Genomic DNA, 18,775 nt, shown 5'->3' on the forward strand with positions numbered 1-18,775 from the left:
AGCCTCAGGCCAGGGAGGAGGTTGCTGCAGCGGTGCAGGCCAGGAATCTGGGGGGACTCTGGGCTGAGGGCCATACGAGTGCGGATAAGTGATCCTATTTGGGACATACTTAGGAAAGGAAGTGGGATTCGCTGGCAGTTCAGATGAGAGGAGCAGAAGCGCAAAGAGCTGAGAGTAACCGCGGGGTTTCTGGGAGGATGGGGAGGCAGCCATGAGACGGGACGCACGGTCATCGCCGGACTCTGCGGAGGGAAAGGGGTCAAGCACGGAACGTGGAGCTCAGGAACTCGGCACGGGACGCGGGCATGACAGGGAGCCAGGCCGAGCCGGACCCACGGTGGCCCTCTCACAGCCAGCCCATCCCCCAGCACACCGCGGCCGTCGGCGTTAGGACCTCAAGGCCGCCCGCCGCCCGCCGCCCGCCGCCCGCCGCCCGCCAGGAGCCAGCTGAGGCACGCATGCGTGCTGCGGCCGCGGGGCCTGCCGTGGCGCAGGGGGTGGGACGGGATCCGGTCACGTGCTTCCAGGGGGTGGGGGCGCCCGCTCCGGCCACGTGACCGCGGCGCGAGTCAGCTGACGCGACGGGGTTTGAAGCGGCACCGCGAGGGAGCGAGGCCGCAGCAGCGGCAGCGGCGGGCGCTCGGACCCTGGCTGCCCCGCCGCGCCCGCCGGCGTCCGGCGCTCCCCGCCGCGGCATGGCGGCCCCCGTGGGCCGGCGCGGCTCAGGTGAGGGCGCGCGCGCGGCCCCGCGGGACCCCGAGCGCGGGCGGCGGGGCTCCCGGGCTCCCGTGCCTCCCCTCCGGTGCCGGCCTCTCAGCTCCGCGGTGGTGGCGATCGGGACAGGTGGCTCCTGGAACCTGCGCGGCGGGGGCGGCGCCAGCTCCTCCGGCCCTGGAGTGCGGGGCTGCTGTGCTCTCCCCGGACCCAGGCTCTGCTCGGAGTTCCGAGGCTCAGGCAGCGGGGGGGGCCCGCGGCGGTGCCCGGGGTCTGCGTCCGTCCGGAGCGTAGTTCCGATTGCTCAGCTTTGCCAGAACCCAGAACGGGCACCAGCGTCTCCAGCCCTCACGTGAAACTCCCAGGATTCCCTTCCCCAATTCTCGAGGCAATGCTCTGCTCCTCTAAACTCAGACGGGGGCGGGGTGGGGGGGACCCTGCCTGAACCGGGCGCCTGACTCGATCTCCTAAGTCCAAAGCCGTGGAAGCTCAGCTTGCTTGAACTCAGGCGGTGAATGCCCAGCCTCCGCTCTCTGCTTCTCAGGGGGGAGCCTGGAGGAAGGCTCTTTTGTGTTGGTCTTCCCTTCTTGAGCTAGCTCGAGATCCCTGAAAGCTGTCCCTGCTGGTAGGATAACTCTGACCCCAGCTAGGGAGGCGGGCCCGCCCTCTGGCTTCGCATCCAACTATCTTGTAAACAACCACAGCAGCATCCAAGCTCCACAGGGACCCGCCAGGAACTGGCCACCCTGCAGGACAGGTTCTGACGGTGCTCCCCATTCACCCCGGCGGCTGTGTCAGGCAGGCGGCCAGCCAAGCCCTGGAAAGAAGCAAGGTTCTCCCCGTGGGGGTGGTGGGGGTGTGTCAGGGATGGTCCTGGGCTGCTGTGACCGGCTGTGACCCCAGCAGTTTGAAACCTTGGACCTTTCTCTTAGGTTGATCAGGAGTGCAGAGAAACAGCAGTGCTCAGAATAGCCCCTGTTTGCTGAAGAATCACTGAGACTTGTGGGCTGAGCTGAGGCTTTTATCTGTTTTGTCTCACTTCATCCAGAGAACACTTTTCAGAGTTTCGATCGATTTCCGGGTAGACCTTTTATTTACTTATTTATTTTTGTTTTTTATTTTTAAGTAATCTCTACACCCAACATAGGGCTTGAGGCTGAGAGATGCATGCTCTTCCCACTGAGCCAGCCAGTTGCTCCCTTCAGTGTAGACTTTTTAAGTTTCCACTTCTCTAAGATTTTATTTATTTGTTTGTTTATGTGAGTGAGAGTACACAAGCGGGGCGAGTGGCAGGCAGAGGGAGAGGGAGAAGCAGACTCCTCGCTGAGCAGAGAGCGGGATGTGGGGCTTGATTCTGGGACCCAGGGATCATGATCTGAGACAAAGGCAGATGCTTCACCGAATGAGCCACCCAGGTGCCCCTATTTCCACTTTTCAAAAGAGAAGATGGAGGCTTTGAAGGATGTCCAGGATCCCCCAACTGGGAAGTGGCAGGTCTGGGATTCGGTCCTAGCCCTGGGAGAGTTCTAGAAGCTGATGCCTTTAATGAAGATGCTATGAACTGACATACAGGCAGTGCCGTAATAACAGCCATTGGCATGCATGCAGTGAGTCTTCAGCAAGTGTGTTCTGTCATTGTTACTGTTCCTGTCAATCTCCGTTCCCTTGGGCCTGTGGCTTGTGAGCGTCAACTGGATGGGCCAGGTCATGAGGAATGGAAAAGTCCTTTGGCTGTTTGACCAGAAAAAACCTGGAATGTAGCTGAGCTCCATGCTCATGTCTGGAGGCTGGAGTGAGTTGGGATGAGCCCTGGAGCCTTGAGTGCCCTGTGAGAAGCCAGTGGAAGGAATTCATTCTCTTCCCACAAATCCACATCTGGAACAAAGATGGGATGTTCCTGACATTCCTATTACAAGCCAGCTCCTGCGATTAATGCCTTGTAGGCATCAAATACCCGGCCTCTGGGTGAGAGGCTTTGTTGCCCCATTCTGCAGATGAGAAGGCTGAGGCTCAGAGGCTGACTGCCCTGGCCAAGCCAGTGAGCAGCAGGGTCAGGAATCAGCTCAGGCCCTTTGGAGCCCCAAATCTGAATTTGTAATCTCTGAGCAGTACTGCTGCATTTACACGTACAGTGTTGCAGATTTTCTGGGTTTTCTCAGATCTCTCAGAGTTCTTCTTTGGCTGGTGCTTGGGAACTCTTTCACCCTGTGGGCAGGTGGGCTTGCCTGGGTCTGGTCCCAACCGTTCTTTCCCATTCCCGCAGAGACTGAGCGCCTCTTAACCCCCAGTCCTGGGTATGGCACCCGGGCTGGGGCTTCCCCGCCCCCCCCAGAAGAGGAAGACCTCCGCCGTCGGCTCAAATACTTCTTCATGAGTCCCTGTGACAAATTTCGGGCCAAAGGCCGCAAGCCCTTCAAGCTGATGCTGCAAGTAGTGAAGATCTTGGTGGTCACGGTGCAGGTGAGTCCCACAGGGGCCCAGCAGAGCACCATCTGTGGTCGCTTCTGTTCCTGAAAGAGAAAGTCCTGGAGTCAGAACTCAGTCCTGAACCCACAGCAGCATCAGGACAGTGACAGTGGCTGTAATCAATCAGGAAACCCTCTAAGATCTGTGTGGGAACAGCTCCTTGTAACCTCACAGATGCCCTTTGAGATCCTGGCAACTGCTATTGGTGCTGTTTTATAGATGAGGCAGCTGAGGCTCAAGAAAGCTTAAAGGTCTTGTCCAAAGTCACACAGCAACCACGCATGGGGAGCTGGCACTTCAACTCCAACAGGCTGATGCCATGTTGACTCTCAAAGAGAACTGACCCAGTGGCTGACAGTTGCCCTGTGGTGGGCTTTGCGGACCCCAAGATGAATCCGACCCAACCCCTGCCCTAAGGAGCTTCTAGTCTGGTGCTGTGATTTAGGGTCTGTTACCACACTTCTGATTTCCTCCTGGTAAAAGGGCCCAACAGTGCTGCTTGCCCTGTAGGCTTGGGTTTAGCACAGAACCTGGCACCTGGTAAGCATCTAACGAACATTGGTCTCTGTCACCATGAGATACACGAGCGCCTGCTGTGTGCTGCTCACTGGGAATTTATGGTGGGCATTCCTCGTGCCCTGAGGGGAGCCCCATCCCATCATTGTCAATCCCCACTCCCCCCACCAGCTCATCCTGTTCGGGCTCAGCAACCAGCTGGCAGTGACATTCCGGGAGGAGAACACCATTGCCTTCCGGCATCTCTTCCTGCTGGGCTACTCTGATGGGGCGGATGACACCTTTGCGGCCTACACACGGGAGCAGCTCTATCAGGCCATCTTCCACGCTGTGGACCAGGTGCGGGCAGGCGGGGGCAGGCAGGCAGGCGGGGGAGAGTGGGCAGGGCTGACAGACCTCCTCCTCTCTGCCCACAGTACCTGATGCTCCCAGATGTGTCGCTAGGCCGCTATGCCTACGTGCGGGGCGGGGGTGGCCCCTGGGCTAATGGCTCAGCCCTGGCCCTCTGCCAGCAGTACTACCACCGAGGCCACGTGGACCCAGCCAACGACACCTTTGACATTGATCCCATGGTTGTCACTGGTGAGTAGGCGCGCCAGGGTATAGCTGTTGGTAGCGCCGGCTGCTGGAGTTACAATCCCAGTTCTGCTTCCCGTTCATCTAGAAGATAGGGTTGACCTGCTCATTAATAATTTAATGCTTGCAGGGTCCTCTGTAGAAGGCTTGGTTTGCAGAAAAATGCAAGAGTTGTGTTTTAATATCGTTCACCAAATATTTAGGGGCTACTGAGGGCCAGGCCCTAGGGCCTGTGCAGGGAGTAAGACAAACTGGTCCCTGTGTAGGGGTGATGGTGGGGAAGGACGAATGTTCAGTTTGTAGTGGGAAGTGGAGGAGGGAAGGGGGCTGTTGGGGCCTCTGGGGAGACCTGCCTGTGCCTCTCCCGCCCCCAGTGTCCCTTCCCTGACTCCCTGTCCTCAGACTGCATCCGGGTGGACCCCCCTGAGAGACCCCTTGTGCCCCCCAGTGATGATCTCTCCCTCTCGGACGGCAGCGCCAGTTACAAGAACCTCACGCTCAAATTCCACAAGTACTGCCTGAGGGAGGGGGCCTCCAGGGCTGGGCCAAGGGTGGGGGGGGAGGCAGGATGCCAGGCATCCTTGGCCGCCCCCCACAGGCGGAGAGGAAGGCTATGCTGATGCCTGTGTGTGAGCACTTCCTCAGCAAGCTGCAGAGTCCGCATGGGGCAGGAGCGCTGGTGGTGGTGGGGCGGCAGGAGGGACCTGAGTCCCTCTCCCTCACTGAATCCTCCCTCCCAGGTTGATCAACGTCACCATCCACTTCCAGCTGAAGACCATCAATCTCCAGAGCCTGATCAACAATGAAATTCCAGACTGCTACACCTTCAGTGTCCTGGTAAGCCCGGCGTCCAGGACAAGGGTGGCAGGCCTGCCAGTGATAGGAGTTGCCCACAGGGCTCCTGAGGCTGGGGGTTGGGGACACTTGGCCTAGGGCAGCTTGGGGCTAATTAAGGGAGATGGGGGGGTGATGCCTGGGTGGCTCAGTGGTTGAGCATCTGCCTTTGGCTCAGGGTGTGATCCCGGGTTCAGGGATCGAGTCCCACATTGGGCTCCCTGCATGGAGCCTGCTTCTATCTCTGCCTATGTTTCTGCCTCTCTCTTTGTCTCTCGTGAATAAATAAATAAAATCTTAAAAAAAAAAAAAAAAAGGGAGATGGGGCCAGACCAGCCATCATGTGGGTCTGGGAACCTAGGTCTGCCAGGGTGTAATCTGCCAAGAGTAATCTGGCTCCTCCTGCCCTGCATACCCCTGCAGATCACTTTTGACAATAAGGCGCACAGCGGGCGTGTCCCCATCAGCCTGGAGACCCAGGCTCACATCCAGGAGTGTAAGCACCCCAGTGTCTTCAGGCACGGTGAGCCCCCACCCCCCAGACCGGTGCTAGCAGGGGCCCCGACCTGCCCAGGGATCCCCCAAGCCCCAGACTGGCATGGACCCAGTTCATGACTCACCCAGGTAACCCCTAAAGCCCACTGGGTGGGTAGCCACAACCAGGTCTGCGGCCCCCGCGGCCTGGCCCAGCCCCATCCCTCATCATCCCAGGCCCCAGGCCACTCCCAGGCCTACCCAGGTCCTCTCCACCCCCAGGAGACAACAGCTTCCGGCTCCTGTTCGATGTGGTTGTGATCCTCATCTGTGCCTTCTCTTTCCTGCTGTGTGCCCGCTCGCTGCTCCGTGGCTTTCTGCTGCAGAATGTGAGAGCTGCAAGCCAGCCTCTCCCAGCTCTGGGGCCATAAGGGCTGAGGGAGAGAGGGTCACTTGTCTGGGCAGGCCCTCACCCCACCTGCCTCCTGCAGGAGTTCGTTGGGTTCATGTGGCGGCAGCGGGGACGGGTCATCAGCCTCTGGGAGCGGCTGGAATTTGTCAACGGCTGGTACATCCTGCTGGTCACCAGCGATGTGCTCACCATCTCGGGCACCATCATGAAGATTGGTATCGAAGCCAAGGTAGGGCCTGCCCCGGGCCTGATGTGTCCTTCCAGGCCCTGGTCCCTTATACTGCCTGCCCCCCACCCCCACCCCATGCCTGCCTGGGGCCACATGCCTTTGGGAAGAGCCAGGCCAGATGGGGTTGACACTGCTTCCCCCTTAGAACCTGGCAAGCTATGACGTCTGCAGCATCCTCTTGGGCACTTCCACGTTGCTCGTCTGGGTCGGCGTCATCCGCTATCTGACCTTCTTCCATAAGTACAATGTAAGCTTCATATGTGCAGGCTGGACCTTCCGGGTGGTGGCCATATGCTCCCCAATTCTCACTTCCTTCCCCCAGATAAATTCGTATACTTCCAGCAGCACCAGCCTCCATAGACGGCCATTCCCGTCTTCTTCCCCATACCCACCCACTCCAGACATACCTGTCACTGCACCCCACCCAGAGCCACGGGAGCCTGCACCTTCATATCCCCACAGCTGAGTCCAGCCATGGGATGTCCTTAGGCCCCCCTCAGCCCCACCCCGCCCCTTCTAAACTATCTCCAGCTTTTGTGGCTACTCTGGTGTAACTACAGCCAGGCCTTGCCTGCTTCACCCCCTGTCGTCTCCCCATTGCAAGGCTGACCTAGGTTGTGGCCACACCCTCATTGTGGCCCCCTGCCCCATCTACCTGCCACAGATCCTCATTGCCACACTGCGGGTGGCACTGCCCAGCGTCATGCGTTTCTGCTGCTGTGTGGCTGTCATCTACTTGGGCTATTGCTTCTGTGGCTGGATCGTATTGGGGCCATACCATGTGAAGGTAGGGGCTGTCCGGGGCATGGTGCTTATGACTCAGTCGAGGGGTTCCTGTCTCCCCTCTTGAAGCCCACTTCTAAACACTCTGACCCTTGGTCTGTCGATTGCTGATCTGGGGACACTGAATGACCCACCTTGACCTCTGGTGCCTTACCAGGAGGTCTGCAGAAGTTCTGCCCATTGTTCCCTCTGACCCCCAGTGACCCCACCCTGTCCCCAGCCCCCAGTTATGCCCATGGCTCCTTCTGACCCCACCATCCCACTGCCCTGCTGGCAGTTTCGCTCGCTGTCCATGGTGTCGGAATGCCTGTTCTCACTCATCAACGGGGACGACATGTTCGTGACGTTCGCCGCAATGCAGGCACAGCAGGGCCGTAGCAGCCTCGTCTGGCTCTTCTCTCAGCTCTACCTCTACTCCTTCATCAGCCTCTTCATCTACATGGTGCTGAGCCTCTTCATTGCGCTCATCACTGGAGCCTATGACACCATCAAGGTCAGCACCAGCCCGCCTGCCCTCCCCCAGCCTGTCTCCATGAGGGGCCAGCACGCACATAATGGCCTTGAATCTGGGGCTGCAGGTCCCTTGGAGTTGGCCCCAGCAGGGTCTCAGGGGGCGTGAGGCAGGGTGAAGAGGGAAGGCCTCGGGGAGAAAAGGTAGGAGACTGAGAAGCCAGAAGAGGGGTGGGGTTGGAGGTGCCGATCACAGCTGCCACATTTTCAGTTTTATCAAGGTGAGGGCTCTGGCCAGGTAAGGTTCCTATGTCTGCTTTGACCAACGGGGAAACCAGGCTGTAGAGTTTTAGTGACTTGCCTGAGGTCTGCTACTAAGTGGTGGAGCCAGGCTCAACCTAGGACTGTGTGATTCCAGAAGCCCTGCTCCTAACCCTTCTGTCCTGGAGGGTGCCTGGGTGGGAGCTCTTGGGGTCTGGGAAATGGTGGTGGGTCCTGCAGGCTGCATGGGTTGGAGGGAGAGGGGTTGGAGTAGAATGTGAGGATGGCAAGTAGATACAGTTCTTTTAGCAGATGTATCTGAGGGCCTACCCTCAAGCCCTGCGCTGGGTATCTAGGAAAGGTGGTGTATACAGACTATCCCCAGACCACTAGGCAAAGTGGGTGATACAGGAAGAGAAGTGTGACGACCAGCTGGTGAGAGGGATGAAGGTTACAGAGGGATCCCCTGCTTTTTAGACTGGTATTGGGGGTAAGTCCAGGAAAGTTTCTACGATGTGCTAATAGTAGTCCTAGCCACATAATTATTTCAATTTTGACCTTAATTGAAGTGAAATACAATTCCATATTCAGTTCCTCACTCACACCATTCACCCATCAAGTGCCCAAAAGCTTAATGGCTAGTGACTACCAGATTGGACAGCACAGATAGCGGACCTTTCTATCATCTCAGAAACTTCTGGATCAACAAGATGAGAGAGCACCAGGGTGAAGGAACAGCCAAAACAAAGGCCCAGTAGCCTGAAAGGACTAGGGGACAAGATGATGGCTTCTCTACCAGGTTGGGAGGAGGGTGAAGGCTCTGCTGAAAGCCGGAGCTGTGGCTGGGGATGCAGATGGGTGCCCCTCCCCCCCAAGTGTGGATATAGTCGTCCCACAGATATTCCTGTCACTCGGGCCCAAGGAGCCTGCCTGGGTCTTGCTCTAGCACCCAAACGACACACATGGTGTATCAGCCTTGGAGATTCAAGCCCAGACATGCTCCCACTGTGTGCCACCACTCGGTAGATGTGTCCATCCAGGCACCCAGCGTGTGTCAGGTATGGTTCTGGGTGCTGGAGCAGCAACAGAGGGCACCAGCTGACGGAGATACGGGTTGTGCACATATTCAGGGGCCAGGGGATGTCTCCAGGTGAAGCCAACTCTGAGGAATGACAGGTGGAGGAGACCTCGACTGTAAAGGCTCGGTGGGGTGGGGAGTTTGGTTGTGGCCCCCTCACAGGGAGGAGATCTCCAGGGCTGGCAGACGAGGAAGAGGAGGCAGTGGGGAGGGCCGGCCTCAAAGGGGCCAGCCTGCGTTTCTCCCCAGCACCCCGGCGGCGCTGGCGCAGAGGAGAGCGAGCTCCAGGCCTACATCGCGCAGTGCCAGGACAGCCCCACCTCCGGCAAGTTCCGCCGCGGGAGCGGCTCGGCCTGCAGCCTCCTCTGCTGCTGCGGCAGGTTCGAGCTGGGGACGGCGGGGCGGGCCGGGGGCTGGGGGCAGGGGGCAGGGGGCAGGGCGCGCGCCCCAGGGGACTGCTGCCCTCGCCCGCCTGGCCGGCTGACACCGCGTCTCCTGCAGGGACGCCTCGGAGGAGCATTCGCTGCTGGTGAATTGAGTCGGCCCCGCCACTGCTGCTGGACATTAGCCCTACGACTGCCGAGACTCACGCTTATTTATTTTTAGGGTTTGCTTTTAAGGACCGGTTCCCCGCCGCGCCCTGAGGACCTGGGCCCGTCGGGTCGGACGCGGGCGGGACGCGGGTGGGACGTGGGTGGGACGTGGGTGGGGTGGGCGTCAAATAAACGGGGAAATAAACTTGTTCTCATTTCTAGAGGGAGGGGCGTTCCTTGCCCCACGGGTTTCGGCCCCTTTAAGGCGTCGCGAAACAGCGTGGCGGGCTGCGCGAGACCTCACACATGGGGGGCGGGGCTGCGGCGCGCCCTGCGGGGAATAATTTAAAGGGGCCGCGCCTGGGGCGCTGGGCGGAAAGCTACCGGTGTTGGCGCGGAGCGGACCCTGGTTGCTGGCCCCTGGGTGAGTCCGGGTTTTCGTCTCCCTCACGGAGGTGTCCCTTCGGGGGGTCGTTAGCGAGTCCTCGGCTTTCCCAAGATGTATCCTCCTCCGATGGCCGGTAGCCCCCGACTCTGATGCTCCCATCCCCCCAGTTCCCGGCAGGTGTTTCCGCGCCGGTAGCCAGGTGCGCGCTAGGGTGGACGGGGTCTAGTCTTCCGTGAGTTTTCCAGGTAATATCTCCAGGACTTAGGGACTCCCCCGAATTTCCGTTAGCACACTAGCGGTGCCAGAAACATCCTCAGTCTTCCAAGAAGTCCCGGTAATATTCCAGCATTCATCCCTAGGCCGGTTCTGTAGCTCAAACGACCCCAGGGGCGTGCCCACCCAGCTCCTAGTTTTCCCAATAATAGTCCTGTATTCCTGAGGTCTCCCAGTAACTTTACAGAGACCCCAGTAATTCCAGCGTCCCTAGTTACGTCCCCAGTAATGGCGCCAGCATCGTTCGTTCCCAGAGTCCCAGTGATGCTCCATACTGTCAGAGACCCCATAACTTTACTCATGCGTGAGGGTAAGTCGAGCGTCAGCCAGTAACACCTTGCGAGGCCGCCCCACTCCTAGCGTCCCGGGATTCTTCCGAGACCTCTGCCACGCCCCAGGACCCCCTGTGTGGGAGCTTCCAGCAGCACTCCCGAGCGCCTCGGCCCGTGGGTCTCCCCAAAGGCAGGTTTGGGTCAGAAGCCAGGCGACCTCCATGGCTTGAAGGCCCCAGTTTCCCTAGGGTGGGGTCCTAGGGTCTGCTGGGTTAGGATTGAACAATCCTGCAGGGCTGAGGCTAGGAGGGGGCCCCTTGCGGGAGGAAGCCGGGCGCATCGGGGACCGGTGAGAAGGTGCTGACTGGCTGACTGTGGGCGTCCGGACGGCTGCCCTTTGGCCCCAGGGTGGGGCTGTATCCGTGGGGCGTCTGGTCGGCCCGGCGTGTGGGTGAAGGGAGTCAGGCCGGGAGCCAAGGGACTCGAGGTCAACCTGCACCACCCCCTCTGCTCCGCAGCGCCCCACCAGCCGTCCCCGGCCAGAGAAGCCATCCCCGCGGCGAGTACGAAGGGTCTGGCAAGGCTCGTGGTAAGGGGCAGGACTCGGACTCGGGGCAGGGGAGAGACGGGCCCAGAGCGACGACGTGCACCGGTTCCTCCTGCTGCTTATTCCCCAGGACTCCGGGCTGCACCGGACCTACCGCCCAGTCGGAAGCAACTGATGGAGGCTCCACTGCAAACGGGAATGGTAAAGTTTGGGATGTGTAGCGCTGCGGGGACTACAATTCCCGAAATGCTTAGCGCTCATCATTGCGGTCCCGCGAGAGCTGTATAGACGGAACTACGTTTCCCGGCGTGCACCGCGGGCCGCGGAGCCGCCGGGAGGAGTCGCGCCCCCGGGGAGGGAGCTGCGGCGGCCCATTCTGCAGATGGAGACGTCGAGGCTCGGGCCGGCCGTGACCTCCTCGGGGGCGGAGGACTGGACCGAATGGGATGGGGACGGGGGCGCTCCGGCCTCCGGGGAGGGCTCGGCAGGCCGGGTATGCGATGCGCAGCCAGTGCCCTTCGTCCCGCAGGTGCTGGGCGTGATGATTGGGGCCGGAGTCGCGGTGCTGGTCACGGCCGTGCTCATCCTCCTGCTGGTGCGGAGGCTGCGAGTGCCGAGTGAGGACCCGGAGGGCCCCTCGGGGAGGCTGCGGCGTGGGCAGCGGAGATGGGACTTGCGGGAGCCTGCACGCCGTGTCCTCTCTGGCCGCGTGGAGTCCGCGCACAGCTGAGTGCCTCTCTCTCCGCTTACCCCCAGAAACGCCAGCCCCGGAGGGGCCCCGCTACCGATTCCGGAAGAGGGACAAAGTGCTCTTCTACGGTCGGAAGATTATGCGGAAGGTGAGTGTGGACCCCGGGGTCCCCGCCGAGCACAGAGGTCTGGCCTTTCCTTTCTCCGCATCTCAGCAAGCCCCCCCTCCTTGACGAGGGGGCCTCTGGTTCTGGCCCCTTCTCCCCTCGGTCTGAACTGGCAGTTCACCCACCCCCCATCCTCAATCCTCCTAGGTATCACAGTCCACTTCCTCCCTGGTGGACGCGTCTGTCTCCACCACTTCCCGGCCCCGCATGAAGAAGAAACTTAAGATGCTCAACATTGCCAAGAAGTAAGGCTGTACTGGGTGTACCTGGCACTGGGGGCTATCTCAGGGACCATTTGAGTAATCAGCCCCCACCAAAGGGTGTATCTAAGGGTTCTTTGAACCGCTCGGACTGTGTTTGGGAGTCTTCCCACATCAGAGGGGCTATCTCAGAGCTCTCCCACACCGGACAGGCTGGCTCTGGCCTCTCTGTGCCCCGAGTTGATGCATCTCGGGGATGTTCCCCTAGCACAGGCGTGTCTGTGAGTCAGCTCTCTCCAGTCGGTCCTCAGATACTTCGTTTAGGGGTCTGCGTCTGGGTTCTCCCCGTAGGCTGGTTCGAGGGTCTCCTGACACAGGTGGTGATCCACTGGGGTTAACTCAGGTGTTTCCATGATGTACCGGAGGGGCTGTCTCTAGCTTTTGTCTTCTAGGGGTCATGTCAGCCATCTCTCTACATCAGAAAGCGTCTCTCTAGGTCACCCACCCTGGAGTTCTTCCTACACTAAGGAGGCTATCTTAGGCGTTTCTGTTCCCCAGGAGTTATTTCAAGAATCTTCCTGCTCTAAGAAGCATAGGAAGGACTCCTCAGGGCTCCATGCCATCAGCAAAGGGCCATCTCAGAGCCTCTGAGAAAGGCTCTCCCAGGGATCTTTCTAAGTTGGAAGCGGGCTGTGAGGTCGGTCTCCTGACATCATGGAATATACCTGAAGGTCTGTCTCAAGGGTGTCTTCACACCAAGGGTTGTTCCACTAAGGTGTCATCCCAGGGCTATCCACGATCAGCAGATGTGTCATTAGCGTGGCTTTTTATGACTTCAGTAGAAGGGCTGGCTCTAGGCTCTCCGTGATCAGTTGAGGGTCTGGTCTGCCCCTCACATCTGTATGTCATGGGGGTTATCGCAGCATGTGTTTACGCTACACTGATGTTGTCCTGACTTTCGGGGGGCTAGCTCAGCTTTCTGTGATCTGGGCAAGGGTTAGCCCAAGGTCTTTCTGATGAGAAGGGGAGCTACGTCTGGATTTCGTTACATCATGGAGTTTAATTCAGGGGTCTGTTCATACCAGAGAGTCTGTCTCAGGGGGCTTGTGACCAGGGGGTGGGCTCTCTCAGTAAATACCTGTGACCTGCAGGGGAGAGCTTTTTCGGGTCTGTGATTATTAGAAGAGCTGGATCTGTACTCTCCACATACAGAGAGAGAGCTATTTCAGGAATCTCTGTGATCCTTGAAGGGGTCATCTCAGGGTTCTCTGAGATCTAGAAGTAAAGGCTAGCTCAGGGAGCTTTACAAAGATCAGAGGAGCTGATGGGGTCTCCTCATATGACGGAAGCTACCCCAGAGCTCTGCTTGCAGTAGGGAGACTGTCTCCTGGTCTGGTCTGTGTTAGGAAGGAAGGTGTCAGGGGTCCCACGATGAATGGAGAAGCTATTTCTGGGGTCCGCCCATGTTTTATGTCAAAGGTCCGCTTCACTACAGGGTGTGTCTCAGGAAGTTATGGTTAGCAAAGGAGCGATTTCGGGGTCTTAGAGGCTACATCAAAGCAAATTTTGTTGTAAGAGATCGGTAAACGTCTTAGGTTTTGCAGTTATTACAGCTGTGTTATTATCATTCAGCTTTGTGCTTGAGTGAGAGCAGCCACGGGTAGCACGTAAACAAACGACCGTGGCTATGTGCTTTTTTAAGGAAGAAGGTAGTATGTCTGGTTTAGTTAGTGGGCCAGAGTCTGCCGACCCCCATTTTTTGTGATTTTGAGGAAAGGTTATGTGGGAGCCTCACGTCTGCCTGAGCCCTCTCCCTACCTGCCCCCTGCACCCCTCTCTTCCCACCAGGATCCTGCGTATCCAGAAGGAGGCACCAACGCTGCAGCGGAAGGAGCCCCCACCTGCGGTGCTGGAGGCTGACCTGACGGAGGGTGACCTGGCTAACTCCCACCTGCCCTCCGAGGTGCTCTACATGCTCAAGAATGTCCGGTCAGTGTTGGGGTGCAGGCGGGGAGGAGGACTGCAGAGCTGGGGGCTCACCTGACCTCCTGCATTCTCCTCATCTTTCTCCCATCCAACAGGGTGCTGGGCCACTTCGAGAAACCACTCTTCTTGGAGCTCTGCCGACACATGGTTTTCCAGCGGCTCAGCCAGGGTGACTATGTCTTCCGGCCAGGCCAGCCAGATGCCAGTATCTATGTGGTGCAGGATGGGCTGCTGGAGCTCTGTCTGCCAGGGCCTGTGAGTGGACCAACCACGGGCCGCCACAGGGAGATGGGCAGTGGGGATGGGCAGTGGCTATCGGGATAGGCATTGCTGTTGGTCAGCAGGGTTTGTGGATTTTTTTGAGACGTGCAGGCAAGAGTTGGAAACGAATGCCCAGGGGTGTCGGGTTGGTCTACACAGTCGGCAGGTATGGTTAGTGATGGCCAGAAAATGGATGCTGGTCAAAGATTTGGTGGTTTCGGGATCAAGGTGTCAGTGATCACTGGTTGGTGAGGTTGAGAGCTGGTGGCATGCTCAGGGAGTAGAATGGCAGTTGGCAGGGTGGGGACAGCTCTGGTCAGCACCCCCATCTTCTGTGTTTCAGGATGGGAAGGAGTGTGTGGTGAAGGAGGTGGTCCCTGGGGACAGTGTCAACAGCCTTCTGAGCATCCTGGACGTCATCACCGTGAGTGATCAGTCTTAGGGGACAAAGAAGCTGGGTATGAGGACAGTCAGTGGGGCTGGTTTGCAAACAGTTGCCTGGGGGGGCTCCAATCCCCCCTTAGTCCCCTCTGATGCTGCCAGTGGTCTCTCAAGGCATGGGTACCGGGGTGGGCTGGGGGAGCAGCGAGGGAGGCCTTCATCTTGATTCCCCCCCGTTTCCTGCCCCATCCCCCTCCAGGGCCACCAGCACCCCCAGCGGACGGTGTCTGCCCGGGCAGCCCGCGACTCCACAGTGCTGCGGCTGCCAGTGGAGGCCTTCTCCGCCGTGTTCACCAAGTACCCCGAGAGCTTGGTGCGGGTCGTACAGGTCAGCATGCCTCCGGCCTCCCTCCACCTGCCCCGACCCATCCCCCCAGCCCGGGCACCTGTGGGCTGGAGCTCAGCGGCCAGGAGGGGCTCGAGCTGTGCTTATCAGGCCTGAGCAGCCGGGTCTTGGGGGGGGAGTGTGCTGTCCCCTCCCTTGAGCTGCCTCCACCCCTTCTCCCCAGGCTTTTGCCACCTGACTGTGGGTTTCTCCCTGCCTCTGCCCCTGGCCAGCCCCTTACTGCTCCCAACCTTGACCTTCCCTACACCCCACCCCCTTGATGCCTAGACCTAATTTTTTCCTGCTTCTTGTCATCTGATTCTGGTCATCCAGTATCTCCCCTCCTTTTCTCCCTGGCCCCGACCCCTTTGGCCACACCCCCGCAGATCATCATGGTGAGGCTGCAGCGGGTCACCTTTCTGGCACTTCACAACTACCTGGGTCTGACCAACGAGCTGTTTAGCCACGTGAGTTGCACAGGGAACTCAGGGCGGGAGGCTGGGGCTGTGACACAGGCCTCCCAGGACATACCACAAGGGTACTCTCTGCCACCAGGAGATCCAGCCCCTGCGCCTCTTCCCCAGCCCTGGCCTTCCCTCCCGTACCAGCCCTGTGCGTGGCTCCAAGCGGGTGGTCAGTGCCTCAGCTGCTGAGGAGCCTCGGGAGACTCCTGGCCGGCCGCCTGACCCCACCGGGGCCCCACTGCCTGGACCTACAGGTATCATAGATGACCCTGGCCATTTCCCAGGGACCCATTAGCTAGGTACCCAGCTCTGACTCTGGTCCAGTCCCCCAGAGAGCCCTGGCCTTGGCCCCGGGAACCATCAGAATCGCTTTCCCAGTCTCCCAGCCTCAGACACTGTGGGCTGAGCCCTCTCTAAACCCCACTCAGTTCCCTACCCTGTAATCCTAGCTTTAGGCCTGGTGGCTCTGAGGGGCAGGAGCCTGTACACGTGTCTCTCCCAGGGGACCCGGTGAAGCCCACATCCCTGGAGGCTCCCTCTGCCCCCCTGCTGAGTCGCTGCATCTCCATGCCCGTGGACATCTCAGGTTTGGGGTGCCAGGTGGGAGGTGGGGGAGACCATCAGGCTTTTGGGTTGAATGTAGGTGTACCAGCCTTGATTTTTCCCATTTGTGAAGTGGGAATACTGATTGTATTTTTTTTTTAAAGATTTTATTTATTTATTCATAGAGGCAGAGAGAGAGAGATTGAGAGAAGCAGAGGAAGAAGTAGGCTCCATGCAGGGAGCCCGATGCGGGACTCGATCCCGGGTCTCCAGGATCACACCCCAGGCTGCAGGCGGTGCCAAACCGCTGCGCCACCGGGGCTGCCCTACTAATTGTATTCTTGTGATTTTTTTTGGTAATTGTTGAGATGGTGTCTTCCCAGCTGTGGTTAAGAAGGATTCTGAGGGAGAGTGCAGTGGTAGAGTAGTCATGTCTGCACAGATAAGCCAAATAAGTCAACTGGGATCAGTCTCATTTTTATCATTTATTACAAAATACCCCTGCCCACTGCAGGCTTGCAAGGTGGCCCCCGCTCAGACTTTGACATGGCGTATGAACGTGGCCGGATCTCCGTGTCCCTGCAGGAAGAGGCTTCAGGGGGGCCCCAGGCAGCTCCTGCTCGGGTAAGGCCTTGCCCTCTGCGCCCCCCTCCCTAGTGCCCTCCCAGCACCCTGGCCTGGCCCACGGTGGCATCCCCGAAAGAAGGTCAGGTAGGAGCACAGAGGTCACAGGCCCTGCCCCATGCAGACCCCCACTCAGGAGCCCCGGGAGCAGCCAGCAGGTGCCTGTGAGCACAGCTACTACGAGGACGAGTTGGCCACCGGTGGGTGCCCCTTCGGGCCCTACCAGGGACGCCAGACAAGCAGCATCTTCGAGGCAGCGAAGCGGGAGCTGGCAAAACTGATGCGGATTGAGGTGGGTGGCCATGGGGTCCTGGGGGACGTGGAGAGGAGGGCAAGGAGGCCTAGATGGGCCCATCTCAACCCCCCCTTTCTCTTCAGGACCCATCCCTCCTGAACAGCCGGGTCTTGCTACATCATGCCAAAGCTGGCACCATCATCGCCCGCCAGGGGGACCAGGTGAGGCCGAGCCCTGGTCTCTAATATAAGTCTGACCCAAGACCTTATTCTGACCTCTGGTCCTTGCTCTTTGACCCTATGTGTACATCTCTCAACGTGTGATTTCCGTCCCTGACCCTAAATGCTATGACTCTGATCCCTACGTCCTCTGGACCTACTGGCTTTTTTTCTCTAATCCTTGAACCTTTTACCTGAAGACCACAACCCCTAGATCTCTCTTACTTGCCCTGGCCTTTCTTGTAACTTCTGTTTTCTGGCCTTTCAATTATTCGGTATACTCTGACGTAGTATCTGCTTCTCCTGGGCCCCTGCTGGGATGGGTGTGCGATAGGTGTGTATGGATCCGAATCTGGACCTGGAGGCTGTGAAGCAGCCCCTGGGAGCTGGATATCAGTGCTCCGTGGCTGCAGCCAGGAAGTGTAGGAAATTGTATCCTACGAATCCCTCTATTGTCCACGTCGGGAAACTGAGACCTAGTCATGATTTCACAGGCCAGAATTATGGAGGAGGAGGGCTCTGGACTGTTTGCAGAGTCTGATTGCAAACTCTGATTGCAACCGGGCCAGAGTTGCAGTCACACTCCACCCTGACTTCTTCTGTGACCTAGGCAAATCATTGAGAAAGTTCTCAGCTTCCTCATCCACGGGATAGGGTAATAACAGTAACTCTGCTAGAGTTGTCACGAGGATTAAAGAATGGTTCTGAACTAGCTAAGGTTTTCAGAGGTGACAGGTCCAGGGGAGGACCTGGGCTTGGTGGGGGCGTGGTGTGGAATTGGGGGCAGCCCACCTGCTAGCTGCCTGGGATACCGTTATATCACTTGATCTGTTGCTTGAGCTGTCACCTCGAGCTGCTCATTGCAGGAATGGGCTCCTGCCTATAGAGGAAGTTGGGTGAGGCTTTTGCCAGCTGATTGTGATAGCAGGGGCAGAGGAAGTGTAGTCAAACCGTGGATCTTGTCATGGGGTGCCCGGCCCCTCCTTATCTGGGTGACTCTGTTGGGCTCAACTCAGCCCAGACTGGCTTGTTAACAGACTAGACTGGCTAGAAGGTTCCACAGTGGTCTGCAGCCACTCAAGTCTTCTGGGGGGGGGGCAGGGGCGGGGTTCAGATCTTTGTGAGGGACATTAATGTGCTCTGCCTGCCTCCAGAATTTCATACCAGTAATTTTTCAACTGGAGGCAGTTTTACCCCCCACCTACACCCCAGACCTTTTTTTTATCGACTTGGGAGGGTGCTACTGGCATCTAATAAGTGGGTAAAGCCAAAGGTGCAGGAATGCACAGGACAGCCCCTCACAGCAGAATTATCTAGTTCCAAATGTTAATAGTGCCAAGGTTGAGAAACTCTGCTTTACAGACATTTCCCAAAGTGTGCTTCATGGAACATCTGTATCACAAAGGATCTCTGCTCAAACAGATTTGGAAAACTTCGGCTATTTAATCCCTTAGTGGAATCTTTTAGTGAACACCGTTTGTTATTCAAGGCTCTGACAAGTCCCACAGTGAAGAGACATATGATTCCCAATCTGATGACAAGTAGCAGCTTAATATTAGTAACTCCCACTCATATCCCGAACTGAGTCTGGAACTTCTGTCTTAGAAGGTTCCAGCATGCATGTGCATCTCCTGGGGCTGCAGAGGCAGGAGACACCAGCAAGGTCCCTGCCCTTGGGAGGCCCACGGTTCTGACCAACTCAAAGGATTACACTATTCTTGTAAACTCATATGTGCTTCATGCTTACATGTAAAAAGATGTTCTTGGCTTTACAAAATCTGGCTTAGGCAGGGTAGCACCTCTGAAGAAGTGGCC

General features: G+C 58.2%; 2 protein-coding genes across 8 annotated transcripts in view; both read left to right on the forward strand.

Moving 5' to 3' along the window:
- Positions 1-18,775, forward strand: part of PNPLA6 (patatin like phospholipase domain containing 6) — a 37,457-nt gene that overhangs the window by 6,299 nt on the left and 12,383 nt on the right. Inside the window, exons 1-16 of one of the 6 annotated variants that reach the window (XM_038567402.1) lie at positions 9,686-9,750; positions 10,778-10,848; positions 10,937-11,007; positions 11,336-11,423; positions 11,563-11,645; positions 11,811-11,908; positions 13,712-13,852; positions 13,945-14,104; positions 14,454-14,534; positions 14,751-14,879; positions 15,263-15,343; positions 15,432-15,594; positions 15,843-15,926; positions 16,398-16,507; positions 16,632-16,799; positions 16,886-16,963. In XM_038567402.1, the coding sequence (XP_038423330.1) occupies positions 10,981-11,007; positions 11,336-11,423; positions 11,563-11,645; positions 11,811-11,908; positions 13,712-13,852; positions 13,945-14,104; positions 14,454-14,534; positions 14,751-14,879; positions 15,263-15,343; positions 15,432-15,594; positions 15,843-15,926; positions 16,398-16,507; positions 16,632-16,799; positions 16,886-16,963 (1,491 nt within the window). In that variant the 5' untranslated portion in view covers positions 9,686-9,750; positions 10,778-10,848; positions 10,937-10,980. The other 5 variants (XM_038567404.1, XM_038567400.1, XM_038567399.1 and 2 more) reach the window with 5 other exon arrangements.
- On the forward strand, positions 639-9,468 carry MCOLN1 (mucolipin TRP cation channel 1). Of its 2 annotated transcripts, XM_038567419.1 has the most exons (14): positions 639-726; positions 2,978-3,174; positions 3,868-4,035; positions 4,113-4,278; positions 4,675-4,783; positions 5,013-5,109; positions 5,530-5,629; positions 5,863-5,969; positions 6,072-6,221; positions 6,367-6,468; positions 6,886-7,008; positions 7,282-7,497; positions 9,043-9,173; positions 9,295-9,468. In XM_038567419.1, exons 1-14 carry the CDS (start codon positions 696-698, stop codon positions 9,329-9,331), a joined length of 1,734 nt encoding a protein of 577 aa, XP_038423347.1. In that variant the 5' UTR covers positions 639-695; the 3' UTR covers positions 9,332-9,468. The 2 variants fall into 2 exon arrangements, with proteins under 2 accessions (XP_038423347.1, XP_038423349.1); XM_038567421.1 differs by lacking the exons at positions 5,530-5,629; positions 5,863-5,969.

The sequence above is a fragment of the Canis lupus genome, chromosome 20 (assembly GCF_011100685.1).
Source record: "Canis lupus familiaris isolate Mischka breed German Shepherd chromosome 20, alternate assembly UU_Cfam_GSD_1.0, whole genome shotgun sequence".
Taxonomy (NCBI): Eukaryota; Metazoa; Chordata; class Mammalia; order Carnivora; family Canidae; genus Canis; species Canis lupus.